General features: G+C 40.1%; 1 protein-coding gene across 7 annotated transcripts in view; it reads left to right on the top strand.

The window, feature by feature from the left end:
* ARHGEF6 (Rac/Cdc42 guanine nucleotide exchange factor 6) overlaps window positions 1-20,563 on the top strand; it is a 115,547-nt gene that overhangs the window by 79,129 nt on the left and 15,855 nt on the right. For all 7 annotated transcript variants that reach the window (XM_043460155.1, XM_043460156.1, XM_043460154.1 and 4 more), the window contains 3 exons: window positions 12,609-12,747; window positions 15,489-15,548; window positions 17,494-17,640. In XM_043460155.1, coding sequence (XP_043316090.1) covers window positions 12,609-12,747; window positions 15,489-15,548; window positions 17,494-17,640 — 346 coding nt within the window. The remainder of the gene's footprint in view (window positions 1-12,608; window positions 12,748-15,488; window positions 15,549-17,493; window positions 17,641-20,563) is intronic.

The raw sequence follows: 20,563 nt of genomic DNA on the forward strand, positions 1-20,563 counted from the left end.
TTTTTTTTTTTTTTTGCTTTTGAGTTTAATTCTTTATATATCATGAATATTGCCCCTTATAGGATTATGACTTGCAAATATTTTCTCCTATTCCGTAGGTTGCCTTTCTTTTTACTGATAGTTTCCTTTACTTGTGCAGAAGTTTTTGAGTTTGATATAGTCCCACTTATTTATTTTTTCTTCTTTTGCTTATGCCTTCTGTGAGTACTAGAGGCTTTAGTTTTTTTCTAGCTTCTTTGTTTTTTCCCCTCCCTCTGTATCTTTGTGTTTCTTAAGAATTTCTTCATAGAGTCTACATCTTGCAGCTCTCTCAGCTGTAATCCACCGTTGTTATATTGGAGCCATGTTGATGTGGTATAAGGTGTAATGGAGGGGATGCATTCTATAATATTATGGATAAATTTCACTTATTTAATGGAAGAAGCACAAGCTGGAATCAAGATTGCCAGGAGAAATATCAATAACCTCAGATATGCAGATGACACCACCCTTATAGCAGAAAGTGAAGAGGAACTAAAAAGCCTCTTGATGAAAGGGAAAGAGGAGAGTGAAAAAGTTGGCTTAAAGCTCAACATTCAGAAATCTAAGATCATGGCATCTAGCCCCATCACTTCATGGGAAATAGATGGGGAAACAGTGTCAGACTTTATTTTTTTGGGCTCCAAACTCACTGCAGATGGTGATTGCAGCCATGAAATTAGAAGACTTACTCCTTGGAAGGAACCTAGATAGCATGACCAACCTAGATAGCATATTAAAAAGCAGAGACATTACTTTGCCAACAAAGGTCTGTCTAGTCAAGGCTAGATTTTTCCAGTGGTCATGTATGGATGTGAGAGTTGGACTGTGAAGAAAGCTGAGCACCGAAGAATTGATGCTTTTGAACTGTGGTGCTGGAGAAGACTCTTGAGAGTCCCTTGGACTGAAAGGGGATCCAACCAGTCCATCGTAAAGGAGATCAGTCCTGGGTATTCATTGGAAGGACTGATGCTGAAGCTGAAACTCCAATACTTTGGCCACTTCATGCAAAGAGTTGACTCATTGGAAAAGACCCTGATGCTGGGAGGGATTGAGGGCAGGAGGAGAAGGGGACGACAGAGGATGAGATGGCTGGATGGCATCACCAACTCAATGGACATGAGTTTGGGTAAACTCCGGGAGTTGGTGATGGACAGGGAGGCGGGTGTGCTGCAACTCATGGGTCGCAAAGAGTCGGACACGACTGAGCGACTGAACTGAATGGACCAGTGTCCTTGACCTCTGATCTGTAGAAATGTTTCTTAGAATTTTTTCCTCCTCTTACTTATGAGAGGAAGATGAGAGAAGGTCAGATAAGTCTCTGACAACATAGTTTCCTTTGGAGAGCAAGCCTTTGTTACAGAGAATGTTCTGGGAGCATTTCAGTATGGTCAGTTTTCTCTCCCCTTTTCTGAAACACAAAGGGATTTTTCTCTGATTTTCTCTAGGAGAGCCTGCTTGGGTTAATGGATACAAAACACACAAAAGTTTTGGGCTTCCCAAGACTGGATCCTTGGAAATTTTTAATTGTCAAGCTAGTCCATGCTCAGACTCTTGCAATGTATCAAAAGTACCATTTGAGTGGTTCTACCAGTTACTGGCTCCAGTGGCTTCTCCTCAGGGAAGTTGATCTTGGTTTTAATTCTTTGTGTTTGACTGGCTTTCTAGATTTTGGGCTGATGGGCTGTGATCTCAATTCTCAGTGGATCTAAGAAAAGTAATTGATTTTCAGTTTGTTCAGTGTTTTTCTTGTTGTGAGAATCATAATGATAACTTCTAAGCTCTTTGGATGTCAGAGCTGAAACCCAATTTCCTTTAATGATTTTTTGAATTATTTTGTTTTCTAACCAGTTTGCTTAACTTATATTTAGTAAATGTATAGAGTTTTATAACCATCACCACAATTCAAAATCATATCTGTCACAGCAGATCCCTCATGCCCACCAGAGTCAATCTCTTCTTCCACCCCATAAATTATTTTTTTACTGTTTGCTTTGAGGTTTTCCATATACATCTTGCCTGAATCTGCTTCATGTTACCAGTAACTTAATTCTGGGGAGATATAAAAACGTTGCTCCTAGTGTAGCTCTATTTCTACTTCCCTTTCTTTTTCTCTACTTCCCTTTTTGTGCTACTTTTGTTATACATATCATGACTATATGTTATAAACCCAATAATACATTCCCATAATTATTAGTAGTATAATAATTTTCTATCTATTAATGAAGCTGAGAGAAGAAAGAGGAGTGAGGATATATGTATAGTATTTGTTATTTTCCATTTGTGTGAGGTGATACCTCATTTTAGTTCTATTTTGCATTCCTCTAATAATTAGTGATGTTGAGCATCTTTTCATGTGCTTATTGGCCATCTGTATGTCTTTTTCAGAGAAATGTCTACTTAGAAATGTCTGCTTATTTGACAGAAATGTCAAATCTGTTTTTGGACTGGATAGTTTTTTTGATATAGAGTTGTATGAGCTGTTTGTATATTTTGGAAATTAAGCCCTTGTCAGTCACATGGTTTACAAACATTTTCTCCCATTCTGTGGGTTGTCTTTTCTTTTTGTTAATGGTTTCCACTGCAGTTCAAAAACTTAAAAGTTTGGTTAGGTCCCATTTGTTTATTTTTGCTTTTATTTCTATTGCCTTGGGTGATTGACCTAAGAAAACATTGGTACAATTTATGTCAGAGAATGTTTTGCCTATGTTCTCTTCTAGGAGTTTTATGGTGTCCTGTATTATATTTAAGTCTTTAAGCCATATTGACTTATTTTTGTGTGTAGTGTAAGGGAGTGTTCTAACTTCATTGGTTTCCATGTGGCTGTCCAGCTTTCCCACACCATTTGCTGAAGAGACTGTCTTTTCTCCATTTTATATTCTTGCCTCCTTTATAGAAGATTAATTGACCACAGGTATCTGGATTTATTTCTGGGATCTCATTCTAGGGATAGTTTTTTGAGACCAATGTTTGAAGTTTCTTCTGGCCCTCCTTAGTTGTCTCTTTCCCTGGTTCTAGCTGGCCTCTTGTATAGCTTGTTGCTCTTAATTAAGAGGACCAGCCTCCTCTCAGTTTTTGTTGTTGTCGTTCATTCACTGAGTCATGTCCAACTCTTTGTGACCCCATGGACTGCAGCACTCCAGGCTCCTTTGTCCTCCACTGTCTGTCAGAGTTTGCTCAAATTCATGTCCATTGAGTTGGTGATGCTACCTAAGCATCTCATCCTCTCTCGCCCCCTTCTCCTCCTGCCTTCAATCTTTCCCAGCATCCGGGTCTTTTCCAATGAGTCAGTTCAGCAGGTGGCCAAAGTAATGGAGCTTCAGCTTCAGCATCAGTCCTTCCAATGAATATTCAGAATTGATTTCCTTTAGAATTGACTGGTTGGATCTCCTTGAAGTCCAAGGGACTCTCAAGTCTTCTCCAACACCACAGTTCAAAAGTATCTATTATTCAGCGCTCAGCTTTCTTTATGGTCCAACTCTCACATCCATACATGACTACTGGAAACACTATAGCTTTGACTATATATATATATATATCTTTGTAGGCAAAGTGATATCTCTGCTTTTTAATATACTGTCTAGGTTTGTCATAGCTTTTCTTCCAAGGAACAAGTGTCTTAATTTCATGATTGCAGTTACTGTCCACAGTGATTTTGGAGCCCAAGAAAATAAAATCTGCCAGTTTCCATTTTTTCCCCATTTATTTGCCATGAGGTTATGGGACTGGATGCCATGATCTTAGTTTTTTTTAATGTTGAGTTTCAAGCCAACTTTTTCACTCTCTTCTTTCACCATCATCAAGAGGTTCTTTAGTTCCTCTTCACTTTCTGCCATTAGAGTGTTATCATCTGCATATCTGAGGTTGCTGATATTTCTCCCAGCAATCTTGATTCCAGCTTGTGATTCATTCAGCCCAGCATTTCACATGATGTATTCTGCATGTAAGTTAAATAAGCTGGATGACAATATACAGCTTTGTTGTACTCCTTTTGCAGTTTTGAACCAGTCAGTTGTTCCATGTCCATTTCTAACTGTTGCTTCTCATACTGCCTACAGGCTTCTGAGGAGACAGGTAAGGTGTTCCAGTACTCCCATCTCTTTAAGAATTTTGCACAGTTTGTTGTGATCCACAGAGTCAAAGGCTTTAGCATAGTCAATGAAGCAAAAGTAGATGTTTCTCTGGAATTTCCTTGCTTTCTCCATGTTCCAACGAATGTTGGCAATTTGTTCTCTGGTTCCTCTGCCTCTTCAAAACCCAGCTTGTACATCTGGAAGTTCTTGGTTCATATGCTCCTGAAGCCCAGCTTGAAGGATTTTGAGCATAACCTTGCTAGCATGTGAAATGAACTCAACTGTATGGTAGTTTGAACATTCTCTGGCATTGTCTTTCTTTGGGATTGGAATGAAAACTGACCTTTTCCAGTCCTGTAACCACCACTCAGTTTTCCAAATTTGCCGACATATTGAGTGCAGCACTTTCACAGCATCATCTTGTAGGATTTGAAATAGCTCAACTGGAATCCCATCACCTCCAGTAGCTTTGTTTGTAGTGATGCTTCCTAAGGCCCACTAGACTTCACATTCCAGGATGTCTGGCTCTAGGTGAGTGACCACACCATCGTGGTTATCTGGGTCATTAAGATCTTCTTTTGTATAGTTCTTCTGTATATTCCTGCTACCTCTTCTTATTCTCTTATGCTTCTGTTAGGTCCTTGCTTTTAGATCCTAAACTTTTTACCACTTTTATATTGTCTCAGTTTACAATTCTTCCACTTAGAAGCTGTGTTATCCAGGGTTATTCACTTCACTTTTTAAAACATTATTTATTTTAATTGGAGGCTAATTGCTTTACAATATTGTGGTGATTTTTGCTATACATTGACATGAATCAGCCATGGGTGTACATGTGATCCCCCGACCTGAACCCCCCTCCCACCTCCCTCCACATCCCATCCCTCAGGGTTGTCACAGTGCACCGGCTTTGAGTGCCCTGTTTCATGCATTGAACTTGGACTGGTCATCTATTTCACATATGTTTCACATACATGTTTCAATGCTATTCTCTCAAATCATCTCACCCTCACCTTCTCCCACAGAGTCCAAAAGTCTTTTCTTTATATCTGTGTCTCTTTTGCTGTCTCATATATAGGGTCGTCATTACCATCTTTCTAAATTCCATATATGCGTTAATATACTGTATTGGTATTTTTCTTTCTGACTTACTTCACTCTGTATAATAGGCTCCAGTTTCATCCACCTCTTTAGAACTGACTCAAATGCATTCTTTTTAATAGCTGAGTAATATTCCATTAGGTATATGTACCACAACTTTCTTATCCATTTGTCTGCCGATGGACATCTAGGTTGCTTCCATTTTCTAGCTATTGTAAACAGGATTCACTTCACTTTTAAACGTTAGTTTTCTCACTTGTAAAATGAAAATAAAACCACCTAGCTTTCCAGGTTGGTGTGAGAAGTCAAGGAAACAGTGTGCACAAGGTACCCGGCAAGGTAGTTGCTGTCACTCCTCATTTGTACTTTATTCATCTTCTACCAGCTACTTGTTGTTTTTTTAGAAAAAAATCATGCACTATTTCAAGCACACAAAGAGCAGAGAGAAAATAAAGTACACCCACATTCCCACCATTCAGCTTAAGAAGCAAATTATAGCAGCAATTGGAGCCCTGTGCATACTTTCCAATATTTCCTGCTCCTCCTTTGCTCCCTCCCCCAAGGGAACGCCAGTCTTGAATTTGTTTTGATTATTTCCAGGAATGTCTTCATACTTTACTACTTATCTTCATTAAAGACAAAATGGTTCAGAGGCATTTTTCCTGTGATGGATACTTAAACATCCTGTGTGGATAAGGGTACATTTCTTAATACCTATAAAAAGATATCCCCATCATGTTAGCTTGCCATTTATAGGAGTACATATTCTCTTTTTTCTGATCCAAGAATAGCAATTCTGAATAAATACCAGAAAGAAATGGTGTACCTCAGATGGCAGATTTTTGTAGTGTTTAGAGAATTTTGTCTTAAAAAATTATTTATATTTATTTATTTTTGTTTTTATTGGAGTATAGTTGCTTTACACTGTTGTGTTAGTTGCGGCTATACAACAAAGTGAATCAAGTGCATGTAAATATATATCCCCTATTCTTTGGATTTCCTTCCCATGGAGGCCATACAGAGTATTGAATAGAGGTCCCTGTGCTATACAATAGGTTCTCATTAGTTATCTGTTTTATCCATGGTATCAGTAGTGTATACATGTCAATGCCAACCTTCCAGTTCATCCCACCCATCCCTCCCCTGTTGATGTCCATTCGTTTGTTCTCTTTATCTGTCTCTATTTCTGCTTTACAAATAAGTTCATCTGTATCATTTTTCTAGATTCCACATATAAGCAATATTATTTGATACCGTAAGTCCCCTCCATACAAACAAGTTCCATTCTGAGAATACATTTGTAAGTCCAATTTGTTCATAAATCCAACAAAGTTAGCCTAGGTACCCAACTAACACAATCAGCTATATAGTACTGTACTGTAGTAGGTTTATAATACATTTCACACAAATAATACATAAAATACAAACACAAAAGATAAAAACATTTTAAATCTTACAGTACAGTACCCTGAAAAGCACAGTAGTACAGTACGACAGCTGGCATACAGGAGCTGGCATCGAGCGGACAGGCAAGATGAGTTACTGACCGGAGGACAAAGAGGAGGTGGGAGATGGTAGAGCAATAGGAGATGGAGGGTAAGGTGCAATTTCACTCATGCCTGATGTTGATGGCACAGGTTCTGGTTCCTTGCTGGATTCAATTCTATTCACCCTCTTGAAAAACCAATCCAGTGATGTCTGGGTAGCAGCTCTTTTTTTTTCTTTCTTGTCAGAGATGCCACGGTAGCTCTGGATTGCAGTCTGAATGGCTGCTGCAACCTTTGTGTACTGTTCTACGTTTGGGTCCTGTGACTAACAGAGCCTCCTCAAATAAAGAAAATCCCCTTGCCTTTTCCTGCGTCGTGAAGTTATTCAGTTCCGCAGTTACTTCTTCTTCCTCTTGTCTCCCTTCATCCTTTCTCTGGGCCCCCATTTCCAACAGGTCTTCATTAGCAACCGCCACGTTCACATCTTTGAAAGTTCGCAACTGAAGAATTTTCTCTTGTAATTCTGTGTGCTGAAATGGTACTGAGTTTGTATTTATCCATGTTAGGAATTTAAAATATAAATAACAGTAGAGATTCCTTCAAACATTATGATTAAAAATTTGTTCCACAATTAATATAAAGATTCTCAACTTTCGGGGGAAAATTACTGTATCCTATTGGCTTGATTTTGGTTAATGATTTTTTTCATTGAAGTATAGTTATTTACAATATTCCATGTTTACAGCAAAGTGATTCAGCGTATATGTGTGTGTGTGTGTGTGCATGTGTGCTAAATCGCCTCAGTCGTGTCCAACTCTGTGCAACCCTATGGACTGTAGCCCGCCAGGCTCTTCTGTCCATGGGATTCTCCACGCAACAATACTGAAGTGGGTTGCCATGCCCTCCTCCAGGGGATCTTCCTGACCAAGTGATCGAACCTGCAGTCTCTTATGTCTCCTGCATTGGGAGGCAGGTTTTTTACCACTCGGGGCACGTGGGAAGCCCCAAGTTTTTGATTCTTTTTCATTATAGGTTATTACAAAATACCGAATATAGCTCCCTGTGCTATATCATAGCTCCTTATTTATCTATTTTACATATGGTTAGTGATTTTTTTGAGAATTTTATAATATCACTTGAATTGATGGAAGACTTACTGGAGTCCCATAGAACTGAATTTTATCTTAGTAACTTATTTACATGTAAGGAATGAAAATTAAAATACTTGGGATTATCCTCAATGGTGTTTCTAGTATAATCTCAGCTATTTTTTTAGGCATCCTGTGATAACTTATGCTGACATACTAGAGGCAAAGCATAGTTGAATGAAAATTCAAATTAAAATCGTGTTTTACATGAAGGTTTCAGCTGAAATAGGGACACTGCTGGATTTCTGCTAAAGCTGTCGGTATTTAGCAGCTGGACAATCACAAGGGCTTCCCTTGTGGCTCAGATGGTAAAGAATCTGCGGAGGCCTGAGTTCGATCCCTGGATTGGGAAGATCCCCTGGAGAAGGAAAAGGCTACCCACTCCAGTATTCTGGCCTGGAAAATTCCATGGACTGTGTAGTCCATGGGGCCGCAAAGAGTTGGACACAACTGAGCGACTTTCACTTTCACTCACTAATCACCGAGTCAGAGCAAGCCAGTCAGGTGAACATCTTGCTTTCTGCCAGCAGGTGGCAGTAGCATATTAGAAATGTTTATGACGATCGGCACTGAGCCCACACACAGAGCCTTAAAATGCTATGATCGTGTGTTGGTACCTTGTGAAAAGTGCAGTAAGCCATTTTCTGGATTTCGAGATATAAAGCGGACCCCAACCTTGATATGTTCCCCATATTTACATATATTTGAATGACTGGCCCGGTCTTTTGCTCTGCCCTGGGTGAGGTCTTTTGGGATTTCCCCTCTCTCTCCCCTTCTGGCTTGCTATTGTAGCTCTTGTTTCTTTCTGGGAGTAACTTCACCCTTACAAAAATACCCACTTCTCTCCCGTGCTTCAGTGTGGCATCCATTCTTTTTCACGAGGGAGAGAGACCCGGTGTGAACTGACAGAGTAGAGAGAGGAAGAGAGAGCATGGAGGCAGATCTGGACCTCACTTCCGGCTCTACTGTGGCAACTACCACAAACACCACGTGTCCTTTTCCTCTTGTTAGTTTTATTCACTCTCTTGTTTACCATTGTTGTCAGCAGTGAAGACTTTGAGAAAAACCCAGAGCTGTGTACTTGCTTCCGGGACGTAAAACATAGGGAAAATTCTGAGACCAGATTCTGTTCTGTCTTTGAGGAACCAGGGAAGGGAGCAAGTGAGACTAATCACAAACAAAAAGTGGTGGGGACAGGAAAGCAGCAGGCAGCCTAGATTCTGGGACTGGATTAGTGAAAACAGGGCTAAGTGAGATCCACCCCACCCAGTGGGAGTGGTATCCCCGGGACTTTCCACTGGCCAGACCCAGCCTCCCAGCGCCTCATGTCTCACCACCCCTTTCCCGACTACAGCGATTCCCAAGAAAGGCTGGTGCGAGAGAGTGAGGCAAAAAGGGGGGAAAGCCTGACCCTTTTCTAGCTGCTTTAGATGGAGTTATCATCACTCGAAGTAAAAATCTATGCAGAGAGTCTACAGAAACACTGTCAGATGAGATAGTTGAGCCCTGTACTGTCGTTATAATGTACAATTTTCTTGAGTTTTCCAGCCCAACCCAGAATGTGCCAAAGCCCCATCCACCGTGTGCATTCTGTGAGATAAGGTTATATTGAGTTGCAAACAACATTCACACATTGAAAACTGCTTCTCTTGTATTACATCACACATACAGAACTTGTTAAACTCAAAAGACATTTCAAATAGGCTGTATAAAAGTTAAAAGCTGTATTTGAAAGACAGATTGTGTTTTGGTATAGTGATATATATTTGCATATTATATTTGTGTATAATGATATTAATTTGTGCATTAGATTTATTTGGTTAAGTAAAATGTGTCTTTGAGGATCTATTTATCATAATGGGCAGTGACTTTAAGATAATTTTGTTCTTTTGTTGCAATAGTCAAATGTTATTTTTTCCCCAATAACCAGTGTTTTATTCTGACACAGTGATCTCATGTTATATTGGGAAAATTAAAGAAATTCTTTTGTAGTATTTGACAAGCCTAGAAGTTAGAATGCTGCATGGAAAGTAGTAAAATACACATTAACATTTGCTTTTAATTGTTGTAACCCTTGTATCAATTTGAGTAGAACATTGAGGATGCGGTAGTTATTTAGTCATGGAAAGGAAAAATAAGACTTGTTTACCAAATTGAAAAGAAATTATGAATGCGATTTTCTTAAAATTACATTTCTACTCAAATGCACTCTCCTACTTCGAGTTATTTTCCTAATTATATTTTATATGTGATGATTTTTTTCTAAGTTTAAGCCAATCTGACCCAAAGGCAGGCTAACTTAGGTGTTTCCCTAGTGACTTGCATTAAGCACTATTTTAAAAAAAAAATTTATTGAAATATAGTTGATTTACAATGTTGTGTTAGTTTCAAGTGTATAGCAAAGTGATTCAGTTATACGTATAGATACATATTCTTTTTCATATTCTTTCCCATTGAGGTTTATCACAGGATATTGAATATAGTGCTGTATAGTAAGACCTTGTTGTTCATCTACTTCATATATAGTAGTTTGTATCTGCTAATCCAGACTCCTAATTTATCCTTTCCCCACCCTGTTACCCCTTTAGTAACCATAAGTTTATTTGTTTTCTATGTGAGTTTGTTTTGTAAACAAGGTCATTTGTATCATATTTTAGATTCCACATATATGTGATATATGATATTTGTCTATACGATTTACTTCACTTAGTATTATAATTTCTAAGTCCAAAGGACTATTTCTTATAGAAGTTCTCCCTGTGTTATTCAAGTCATTTCAGCCCCCACCCTCCTTTTATTCATGATTTAGACCTCAGAGATGGCCCATGCCATTGCTGTGTTCCACATCAAGCATCAGATGGTACTGATTTCCAGCAGACTTGGGTATGAACCCCAACTTAGCTATTTACTTGCTTTCACTCATCCTTCCTGAGTCTTATGTTTCTTGTCTGTAAAATGAAGATAACACCTGTGTGAAAATGTTTTAGTGAATATTAAACAAGAACAAATGCATGCAAAGACTTAGCATGAAGCAATAGCCTTATAAACCTCAATATTTAAGCTTCACGATTTTAGTAGGAAGTAGGTTTTATCTCTGTTTTACAGATGAGTCAGCTGAGGTTGGTAACTGATCCAGGGTCACCAAATTTGTTTTATGATTTCAAGTCCAGGGCACTTCAATCCCCTTGGCTGCTTCTGGACCAAGACTGCAGAAACTGATAAAACAGGCAGCACTGATGGTTAGGTGTGACCACTCAGATGAGCTCTAGCTGCCGTGAAGGTGCAATTCCCAATTCTTTTTCCTCTGACATTCCTTTAATTCTGTGTGATTCAAGGTTTCTGTTTAACAACTGAAACTCCATTCTTTTCTCTCCTGCTCACAAAAGCCCAGGGAGAGGGAGAGTGTTTATAGTAGGATTAACCTGCAACCCACCCCACCCCAACTCCCTAGCATGTTATCACTGATAGTGAGTTTCTTTGAACACAAAACAACTTATTCCAACATGCCATAGTCAGAAAGTGCTGCGTAAGATGTATTCTAGGGAGAATAAATAGGTCATTTGGTAGTACAGGGTTCCTGTTGGAGAGTGATGAGAAGATTGGTGGGGTCAGTGGGAGTCTAAAAAGTTAAGAATTGATCTCTCAGGCAATTGGAGGTTTTTAAGTAGGAAAGCAACAGGAGTGGTGGTCTGCAGGGGGTTTCAGAAACCAGAAAGCCTGGAAGCCAGGGGATCCACTGAACTATTGAAGTGAACTAGACTGAATGAGATGAAGGCCTGAACTAAGTCAGTGGCAGTGGGAATGGAAAGGAATGAACAGGTACAAGAAGGCTTGTGATGGATTGGATATGCATGGGTGAGCAAGGAAGGAGAGGGGTCAAGTGATAAAGCAGATTTCCTTCTTTAATTCTATTTTGCAGAAATGTGAACTATAATGATCTTGCAGCCCTAGGACTCAGAATCCAGATGGAGGAAAGGAGAAAATCCAGAATGTGCTGAAGGGCAGGGAAAACCCAAGGTTACACATTGGCAGGACATGGTTCCTAAGAGGTTTTTTTTGTCACCACCACTTGGCATGTGGGATCTTAGTTCCCCAACCATGGATGGAACCTATACCCCCTGCCAGGGAAGCTCGGAGTCTTAACCACTGGACTGCCACGGAATTCCCTACAGTCCTTTTTTTATTTTTGGCCGAGTTATTTGGGTAACCTGCTGCATGTTTTCAGATCCTAGGCTAAGTGACTTTGTGATTAGTCATAGAGACATGCTGCTGTCTGAATTTAGGACTTGATTCTGGAACATTGCAAGTGATGTTCTGGTGATAGAGAGCACTTGGTGAGTTATTCTCTTTGGCATCTCACCAGCCAGTAACTAAATGTTTGCAGGGACTCAGAAAAGACTTTCCGAACCTGACATTAAGATCATCTGATAGATTGTACACCCCATGACTCTGGGTATAGGCTTCCTTAAGGGCAGAGATTTTTGTTTTCTTCACAGCTGTATTCCCAACAGAGAACAGAACCTGTCACTTAGTAGATGCTCAATAAATAATTGTTGGATGAGGAAACGAAGCCAGGGGTCATGAGTGCCTGGCTCACCACTGTACCGTGTTGCGTGCCATGCTAATAGAGTTGAGTTGAAATGCGTTGGACAGCATTTGGGCTGGTGACACAAAATTTATTTGGTTTTATATGCTGTGAAATACAGGACAATCATGTTCAGCCGATAGCTCTTTACATGGAATATTAAGCAATAACAAAACTATATTCGTCCTTTTGCCAGTGATGATCTGGAACGATTTATGGAAAATCAAGGTGCGTCCAGTCCAGGTATCCTCATTTTAACAACAAGCCTCAGCAAACCTTTCATGCGACTGGAAAAGTATGTTACACTCTTGCAAGAGTTGGAACGGCATATGGAGGTAAGGGAAGGTGAACTGTTTTAAGCTCACATACAAAGTATGGACCTCTGCTATGGAGGCAGCAGCCAGTCTGCCTCCAAACTAGCCTTGGTGAGGAGTTCAGGAAAAATCTTGGTTTCAAAATTACTTGATCCAGTGTTCCCTCTTCCCGGGCTTTTAGTTTTCCTCTTTATGCAACAAGATAAAAAGGGGACTTTTTTTTTCCCTCTGAAGATTTTTAAATTTTTGGACTTATTTTTATCAATTTTTTTCTAACTTTATTTTTGAGGTATGACTGACCAATAAAAACTGTATACATTTAGATTGTATAACGTGACTTTTAAAAGGTATATAATGTGATTATTTATTATACACGTACTTTGTGAAATAATGATCATACAATCAAGTTAATTAGCACATCCACCACTTTTTTTGTGTGAGAACTTTTAATGCCTTTTTTTTTTTAGCAACTTTCAAGTATACAATTCAGTGTTATTAACTATAGTCACCATGCTGTACATTAGATCCCCCAGATTTACTCATCTAATAACTGAAAGATACTCCCTCTTTATTATTAAATATTCATGGTCATTCTCCCTCCCCTCCCTTCTCCCAGCCTCGGTCTTGCTCACTGGTTGACTCAGATGGTGGTCCTACAGAGAGATCTTTTACCAAGAAATCTTCTGTTGCTCTGATATATGAACCAACTTTCTTGTGGGAGATAAACAAAGCAAATCAGCATCAGAAAATGCACAGAACTTTTTTTTTATTATTATAGACAGGAGCATTTATCCCTAGGTCACTGCGGTCATTCAGCTTTCTGAGGCTAGATTACAGTGGAAGATTCTGGTATTTCTTGAAAGAAGAATAAATGGGTCCACTCTCAGTTTCTTTCTTTATGCAGCCAGACATCTCCATCAAAGTCCCCTTGCATTTTTTGCCTCAAGAGCCCAAATCCTCTTATTAAAAGCCAATCAACAGGGGTAGCTTCTTGAGTGGTTCTTGTGTGCTGGAGCCTGGGGGATGGGGTTGTGGGTGGGTGAGGGGGGCCTGGAGGCTGCATTTACCCTACTTGTTCTTCCTGTGTCTGGGGAAAGGTTTTGAGGTTTGAAAGGGTTTGAATATCTTTAAAGAAAAAGGTTGCATGCTGCCAGTCATGTCAGCATTTGTAAGGATTGAAAGTGTGTACTCTGAGCGAAACCACATTCTCAGGTTCTTTGACCTGCCAGAAATCTGCAGGCAGTGGGGAGCCAGTGAGTAATGCCAGCCAGAATGAAATTTCAGTTAGAGCCCGGCAAGGTGTTGAGCCCTGGATGGCTTTCCAAAAGCTAAACTAATTTTCTGAATTGTTTGAGGTTGGCCCCTCCTTGTTTCTCACAAAAATTCAGAAATGAGCGGCCTCAGGTTCCGTAACTGCTCAGTGCTGAAGTGCAAATATTAATACACACTTCACTGGAGGAGATAAAATCCCAGGTGCTCCTCCTGCCTGGATCCTCTGTTTTGGAGCCTGTTTCCACTCCTTCTCCATGTGCTGGTGGTCACCTGCCTTTGGCTGCCTTTCATTTCCCACTATGAGATTATACATACCCCAAGTATGAATTCACCATCTGGTAAGACACTTTATCCAGCTTTCTGATCACTGAGCATGGCTGCCGGCTCATGATAGAGTAACATTTGAACTTCGCAGTGGTCAGCTGATTTGGGGAAGGATGAGTTTATAAAGGAATACAACCTTTCTTTTCATAAGCAGTGCTGTTTTTGGCTTGGGTTAGACTCTTAGTCTACTCAGCTCTGTATTTTATCACCGGAGGCTGGTTGCACAGCAGATATCTTCCCATTACTCCTGCTGAAATTCAAAGCTTAGCTGGATCTCTCCCCAAGGAGTTCCACTTTCCTTTCATCAAGAGTTATGCAGGTGTGGACTCCTCAAAACCTTTTTTTTAAAAATGGCTGTTTATTCGTTCTGAAGCTAATTTGTTTTTTGACTGTACTGCCCAGCTTGTGGGATCTTAGTTCCCCAACCAGGGATTGAACTGTTGCTGCCTGCCTTGGAAGCACAGAGTCTTAACCACTGGACTGCCAGGGAAGCCCCTCAGAACCATTTTTGAACCTGTTCACTTTTGGGGATTGTAAGTCCTGTGAAACTGCAGATCAAATAAGCTTGCTGAAGAAGGAGCACATGGTATGAAATGGAATTTTTTCCTGTCCGCCAGGTTTAGTCTGCTGAAAGAAAATGGAGGGGGTTTAGCAGATGAGATTGGATTGATTTTTCTCTGAGCATCACTCAGTTTCCGCAGTTCCCTACCTCTTATCATTTACTAACAACACGACCTAATGATGACCCCAAATAATTATTATTTATTATCCACAGTATAGTAGCAAAAGGGGAAATGGAAACTCTTGCCTCAATAACCAAATATATGTTACCAAATATATAATGTATTCCGAACGGTCCTAATTTCTTTATCACCTAATCATTAGAGGTGCTGAGATTCCAAAGGCTCAAGTGCTGTCTTATTTTGTAATGTTGAAATTAGCATATAGCAAAACTGATTTTTTTCTTTGAGGTACAGTTCTATGACTTTTACCCCATGTATAGATTTGAGTTACCACCATCACTGATGCAATACACAACAGTTCCATCATCCCTCAAAATGTCGTCTTTTGATCTCTTTGCAGCCACACCTTCCTCCCACCCCACCCTCTGGCAACCACTGATTTGTTCTCCTTTAATACTGTTTTAAAATGTATTCTTTTGATAGGATACGCATCCAGATCACCAGGATATTCTGAAAGCAATCATAGCATTCAAAACTCTCATGGTAGGTGATGCTCTAAAATTATTATTCTCTATTTCGTAGTCTTTGTTTCTAAAACAGTGACTTGTGTGTAATGTTTCTTTCCTTTTGCAAAGGTCTTTGGAGTGGAAACAGTAAGCTCTAGTGACCGTATTGCAGTGATTGTTTCATTTAATGTTGTCTTCCAAACATCATGCTTACCTGTGAAAGGTTGCCAGGCTGAGGGTGTAAAGTCCTCACATTTGAAGTCTCTGCCACATTAAGCATGGCTGTGTAGGTGGGGGGTTTCCTTTTGTGTCTTTGTCTTTACCCCTGTGTTGCTCACCTTACGTCTGTGCAACTCGTCCTTCACTGATTGGCATCAATACTGGATTCATCTACTTATGCCAAAAGGTGTGAGTCTATTCTTTGCATAGGAAAAAGAAATCCTTCATCAAATCTAAAAGGAAAAAAAAAAAAACAGCTAAAATACAATTGCCGTATACAGATTGCTATCAAAGGTACCTTTATCTCAAATCTCGAGCATGATGGCTTAATGTCCTCTTGAAACCACTGATGTAAAACCTCTTGGTGGCATTTTAGGAGGAAAGTAAATGTTATTTGGGGTCATTGATTAAGTTAAGCTTCATTTTAGACATTTCCCTAGTGTTCCAAGTGATGGAGATCAATGTTCAGTTATTGATTCTTGCTGTAAGATTATGATGCAACTTTCACCGTCACCTCATTTTTGTTGCTGTTGAAAGATCTGTACCTGACATGTCTACAGTTAAATAGCAAGTTGAAGACCAGAGAGTAAGGTATCAGGTTAAACTTCCCGTGGAAGACAAAAAATGGTCAAATATTGGCTGTTTGATATGGTTCAACCTAATAGAACAGGCCACTGAAACCTGTGGCATTTGTTATTGTTATTTGTGTCCCCTTTCTTTTTTCCTGTGTAGATTGAATATAACATGTCTCTTTTGAAAACAAATTAGTTTTAATCATTTTACATGTTGTACAAGTTACTTTGATGGTTATAGTATACTTATTCCCATTCCAGGTGCTTCAAAAATGTATCAATTTATTTCTTCAAGCTTCCATTTACCTGAAAGGAACAGCAGAGAGAGATTTTATAGAAAACACATCCCAAAATGCTATGACAGTCATTTGGAAACAGGACTATAACTAATCATATGCTTATTTTCATATTCAATTTGGATTGATTACTGTTAAATTATTTTAAGATAACTGCATTTTCAGAAACAGTGATATATATATATATATAGTAACTATAGCCCACATATTGTTTCTTGGCTTGTATTTTCAATTTGTATTTGTGCAATTCAGTTGTATCTCTTTTTCTAATCCTTTTAAGGATAAAAATGAACTTAGTACTTTTTATAGCAACCTACTACTAGTCCCAAAACAAAGTGTAGGATGGTGCACATGTTTCATTATAAGATCAGTTTGAATCACTGTGGCATAAGGAGTTTAATTTTCTCTTTTTCAATAACTCTTGGAGTCATTTTATAAATTAAGATGTTATTTGGTTGGAAACTGAGTTAGAAAAATAAGATTGCCTTGTAACTCAAAGCACTCTTCATGCAAAGATAGACAAGATGGAGGGGAGGTGGCGCCAACAGGATGCCAGGCAGCAGATCTGAATGTAGTGTCCCCATTTGATGTAATTCTGCTTATTTTCCCATACTCCTTGTGGGGAGGGAGAGGCAATCCCCTTCCACCAGTTTATCTTGATGTTTTGACAAAATGAGAAGTAGCTCTTCCTTAAAAATGTCTGGGGACTCAGGGCTAGCGATTTAAGGTAGTAGACCTTTCTGTCTGTCCAGAATGGAGCTGGTGATGGGATTTGTGATGAACAACAGGGACTCAGTGGAAATCTGAGAGTCAAGAACCACATCTTATTTTAGTCTTGTTTTAGGTCTGTTTCGGAAGAATTCCTATTCCGTTATGTTCTGCTTTGGTTCTGTAGGGGCAGTGCCAAGATCTCAGAAAGAGAAAACAGCTGGAGCTGCAGATCCTTTCAGAACCTATTCAGGCATGGGAAGGGGACGATATTAAAACCTTGGGGAATGTGATCTTTATGTCACAAGTCATGGTGCAGTGTGGAACAAGTGAGGTAAGAGGTTTCACAGTTTGACACCACTTCTTCCATCTCTTATATGTTTCTTCCTTTATGTCTTCTCCCATTAAGATCAAACACTCGAACTTTCGCATCAGAAACTGAGGACCTCTTCTTTGCCCAGCCCTCTGCTTGGTGCTGTGGGAGGGAGTTAGGAGGAAAGAACAGCCATGATCTTGATCTCTGCCTTCAAAGTACTCATTAGAGACATGAAAACCCAAACTGCAACTGGAAAACAAATCAAAATAGTTCATGACAGATTGTGACATCCCAACAGTAGGTTCCATAGAAGTTCAGAGAGGGGAGAGAGCAAGGAAGGACTATATGGAGACAGGACCGGAGGAGGGGGCCATGAAGAGAAGATTTTGTAAGGGAGAGGTCCTTATTGTCTCAGGAGAGAGCAGGAACTTGGCGGCCTTTGTTCTTCAGGGCACTTGATTGGGAGCAGAGGAAACCTCCCAGGCGGAGTGCAAGAGCGAGCTGATTGAGAGGCAGGTTGTGAAGAATGTTGGGTGTCAGGCAAGGGTAGTTCAGATGGATGCAACAGGCAGCAGGAAACCATGCCAGGCCTGAGAGGTAGAGAAACACAATGAAAGAGCTGTTTATGACACCATCTGGCAGCCGTGCTGCTACTGCTCAGTCACTTCAGTCGTGTCCGACTCTGTGTGACCCCATCCCTGGGATTCTCCAGGCAAGAACACTGGAGTGGGTTGCCATTTCCTTCTCCAATGCATGAAAGTGAAAAGTGAAAGTGAAGTCGCTCAGTCGTGTCTGACTCTTCGCGACCCCACGGACTGCAGCCTACCAGGTTCCTCCGTCCATGGGATTTTCCAGGCAGGAGTACTGGAGTGGGGTGCCATTGCCTTCTCTGATCTGGCAGCCGTACATGTCCACTCAACTGGAGGGGATGGGGCTGGAGACAGGCCAGCTGGGTTGGAAAGTGGTAAGTAAGTACCCCCCGCCCAAGAAGGTGATGGTGGAGAGAATGAAACTTAAGGGGCAAGTCTGAGACCTGTTTGGAAAGGAAAGCCTATAGGAGGTGGTGATCCAGGGGCTAGAAGAGATGACAGATGTCATTTCAGACCTGGTAACTTTAAGTGATGGTTGGTATCCAGATGGAGGTGACTTGTAGGCAGGTGTTGAAAAGGTATAGAAATGTGGGTAGGAGGTCAGAGTTAGAGGCAGAGGCTTACATGTCGCTGACAGATGTGCTTTCTTGGGAAGTAAATGTCCAGAGAGAAGCACAAAGGCCTGAAGATGGATTATGTCTTTTAGGAAGGGGGTGGGGTAGGGGAAGAAGGTTGATTACATCACCTGGCATGATTTATTGGGTACTACAATCATCTTCTCCCTCCCCAAATATCTTCTTCTACTCCCTGACAGGTCTGTGTCAGAGATTCATTACTTTGGGTTAATGTGGTTACCAAAGAGGAAAGTGGGGAGGAATAAATTAAGCATTTGGGATTAACACATACCAACTACTATACATAAAGTAGATAAACAACAAGATTCTACTGTATAGCACAGGGAACTATACTCAATATCTTGTAATAACCTATAATGGAAAAGAATCTGAAAAAATATATATCTGAATCACTTTGCCATACACTTGAAACATTGTAAATCAACTAGGCTTCAATAAAAAAACACTAGAAAAAAAATAAGCAATCTCATGTAAAATGCAGATACCTTGGGGAAAATTAATGTAGCCACTCTAACAGTCTTTCATACCTTTGGGATAAACCTCTTGGGTAAAGCAAGAAGGAAATAGTGCCAGAAGAAGAAAGTGGAAGAAAGAAAGAGGGAAATGAGGGGGGTGTGTTGTCATGGAAATTCCAGAAAGAACATTTGAAAGCGGTCAGACTGCTGAGGGCTGCAGAAGGGTCAGGGTATGGAGACCGAGAAGCCATGGGATGTCACAAAAAGGCAGTGATTGATGACTTTGAGAGAGTGACAAGGGTGCAGTTAGGGAGGGATCAATGGGGAGAAAAAGAAAGCAGCCAGTAATTTGGCAATAAAACGTCAAGAAATAAAGCCACAGGGGGCAGATAAAAGTCTATGAAATGGACAGGAGATGTGCCTATGCTAAAGGCAGCAGAAAAAGTGAGTTAGACAGAAGTGGCTGGAAGCAGGAGCAGGAGATAAGATGTCTGTAGAAGGAAGCCAACCAAGAGAAAGATGGGAGAGAATGCAGAACACTTGTTAGAAAAATTAGCCTTGAAAAGTTGCTCTTCTCAAGCAGGAGGAAGGAGATGGAGCTGGGCTTGAGGATAATTGTAGGTAAAATGGCTAGATGTGCAAGCCCAGCGCCATTTTTGGCATTTACTCACTGTATATCTGCTCAAGGAGTTCAGAGAAGCATTTGTGTCCAAAATTTCCTTTAGTGCCATTTAAAAAAGTATTTCCTTCTTTGTTTTATTTGAGTATAATAATTATTGTGTAGTTACTGATTAACAGTAATGTTAGGAAGAGTTTAACACATGTGTTAAGAGCAGCAGTCCCCAACCTTTTAGGCACCAGACATGGGTTTGGGGGACGACAATTTTTCTACGAACGGGAGAGGGGTGGCAGGATGGTCTGGGGATGATTCAAACACAATATATGTATTGTGCACTTTATTTCTATTATTATTACATCAGCTCCACTTCAGATCATCAGGCATTAGATCCCAGAGGTTGGGGACCCCTGTGTTAGAGCATAATAAATTTCTTATCACTTGAACCCCTTTATTTGGCCACTTTTCAAAGTAAAATCATTTTCACTTTGACAACCTTAAGACTTATATTGTGCTGTGGTTGCATCATGGGCGAGAAGGCATTAACAGTGTGACTTTTCAGGCTTCATGCTTGGGAAACAAGCATGGTCATTTGTATTTAACTGTTATGTATAGATGGACTTCCCAGGTGGTGCTAGTGGTACA

The sequence above is a fragment of the Cervus canadensis genome, chromosome X, assembly GCF_019320065.1.
Source record: "Cervus canadensis isolate Bull #8, Minnesota chromosome X, ASM1932006v1, whole genome shotgun sequence".
In the NCBI taxonomy this organism is placed as follows: Eukaryota; Metazoa; Chordata; class Mammalia; order Artiodactyla; family Cervidae; genus Cervus; species Cervus canadensis.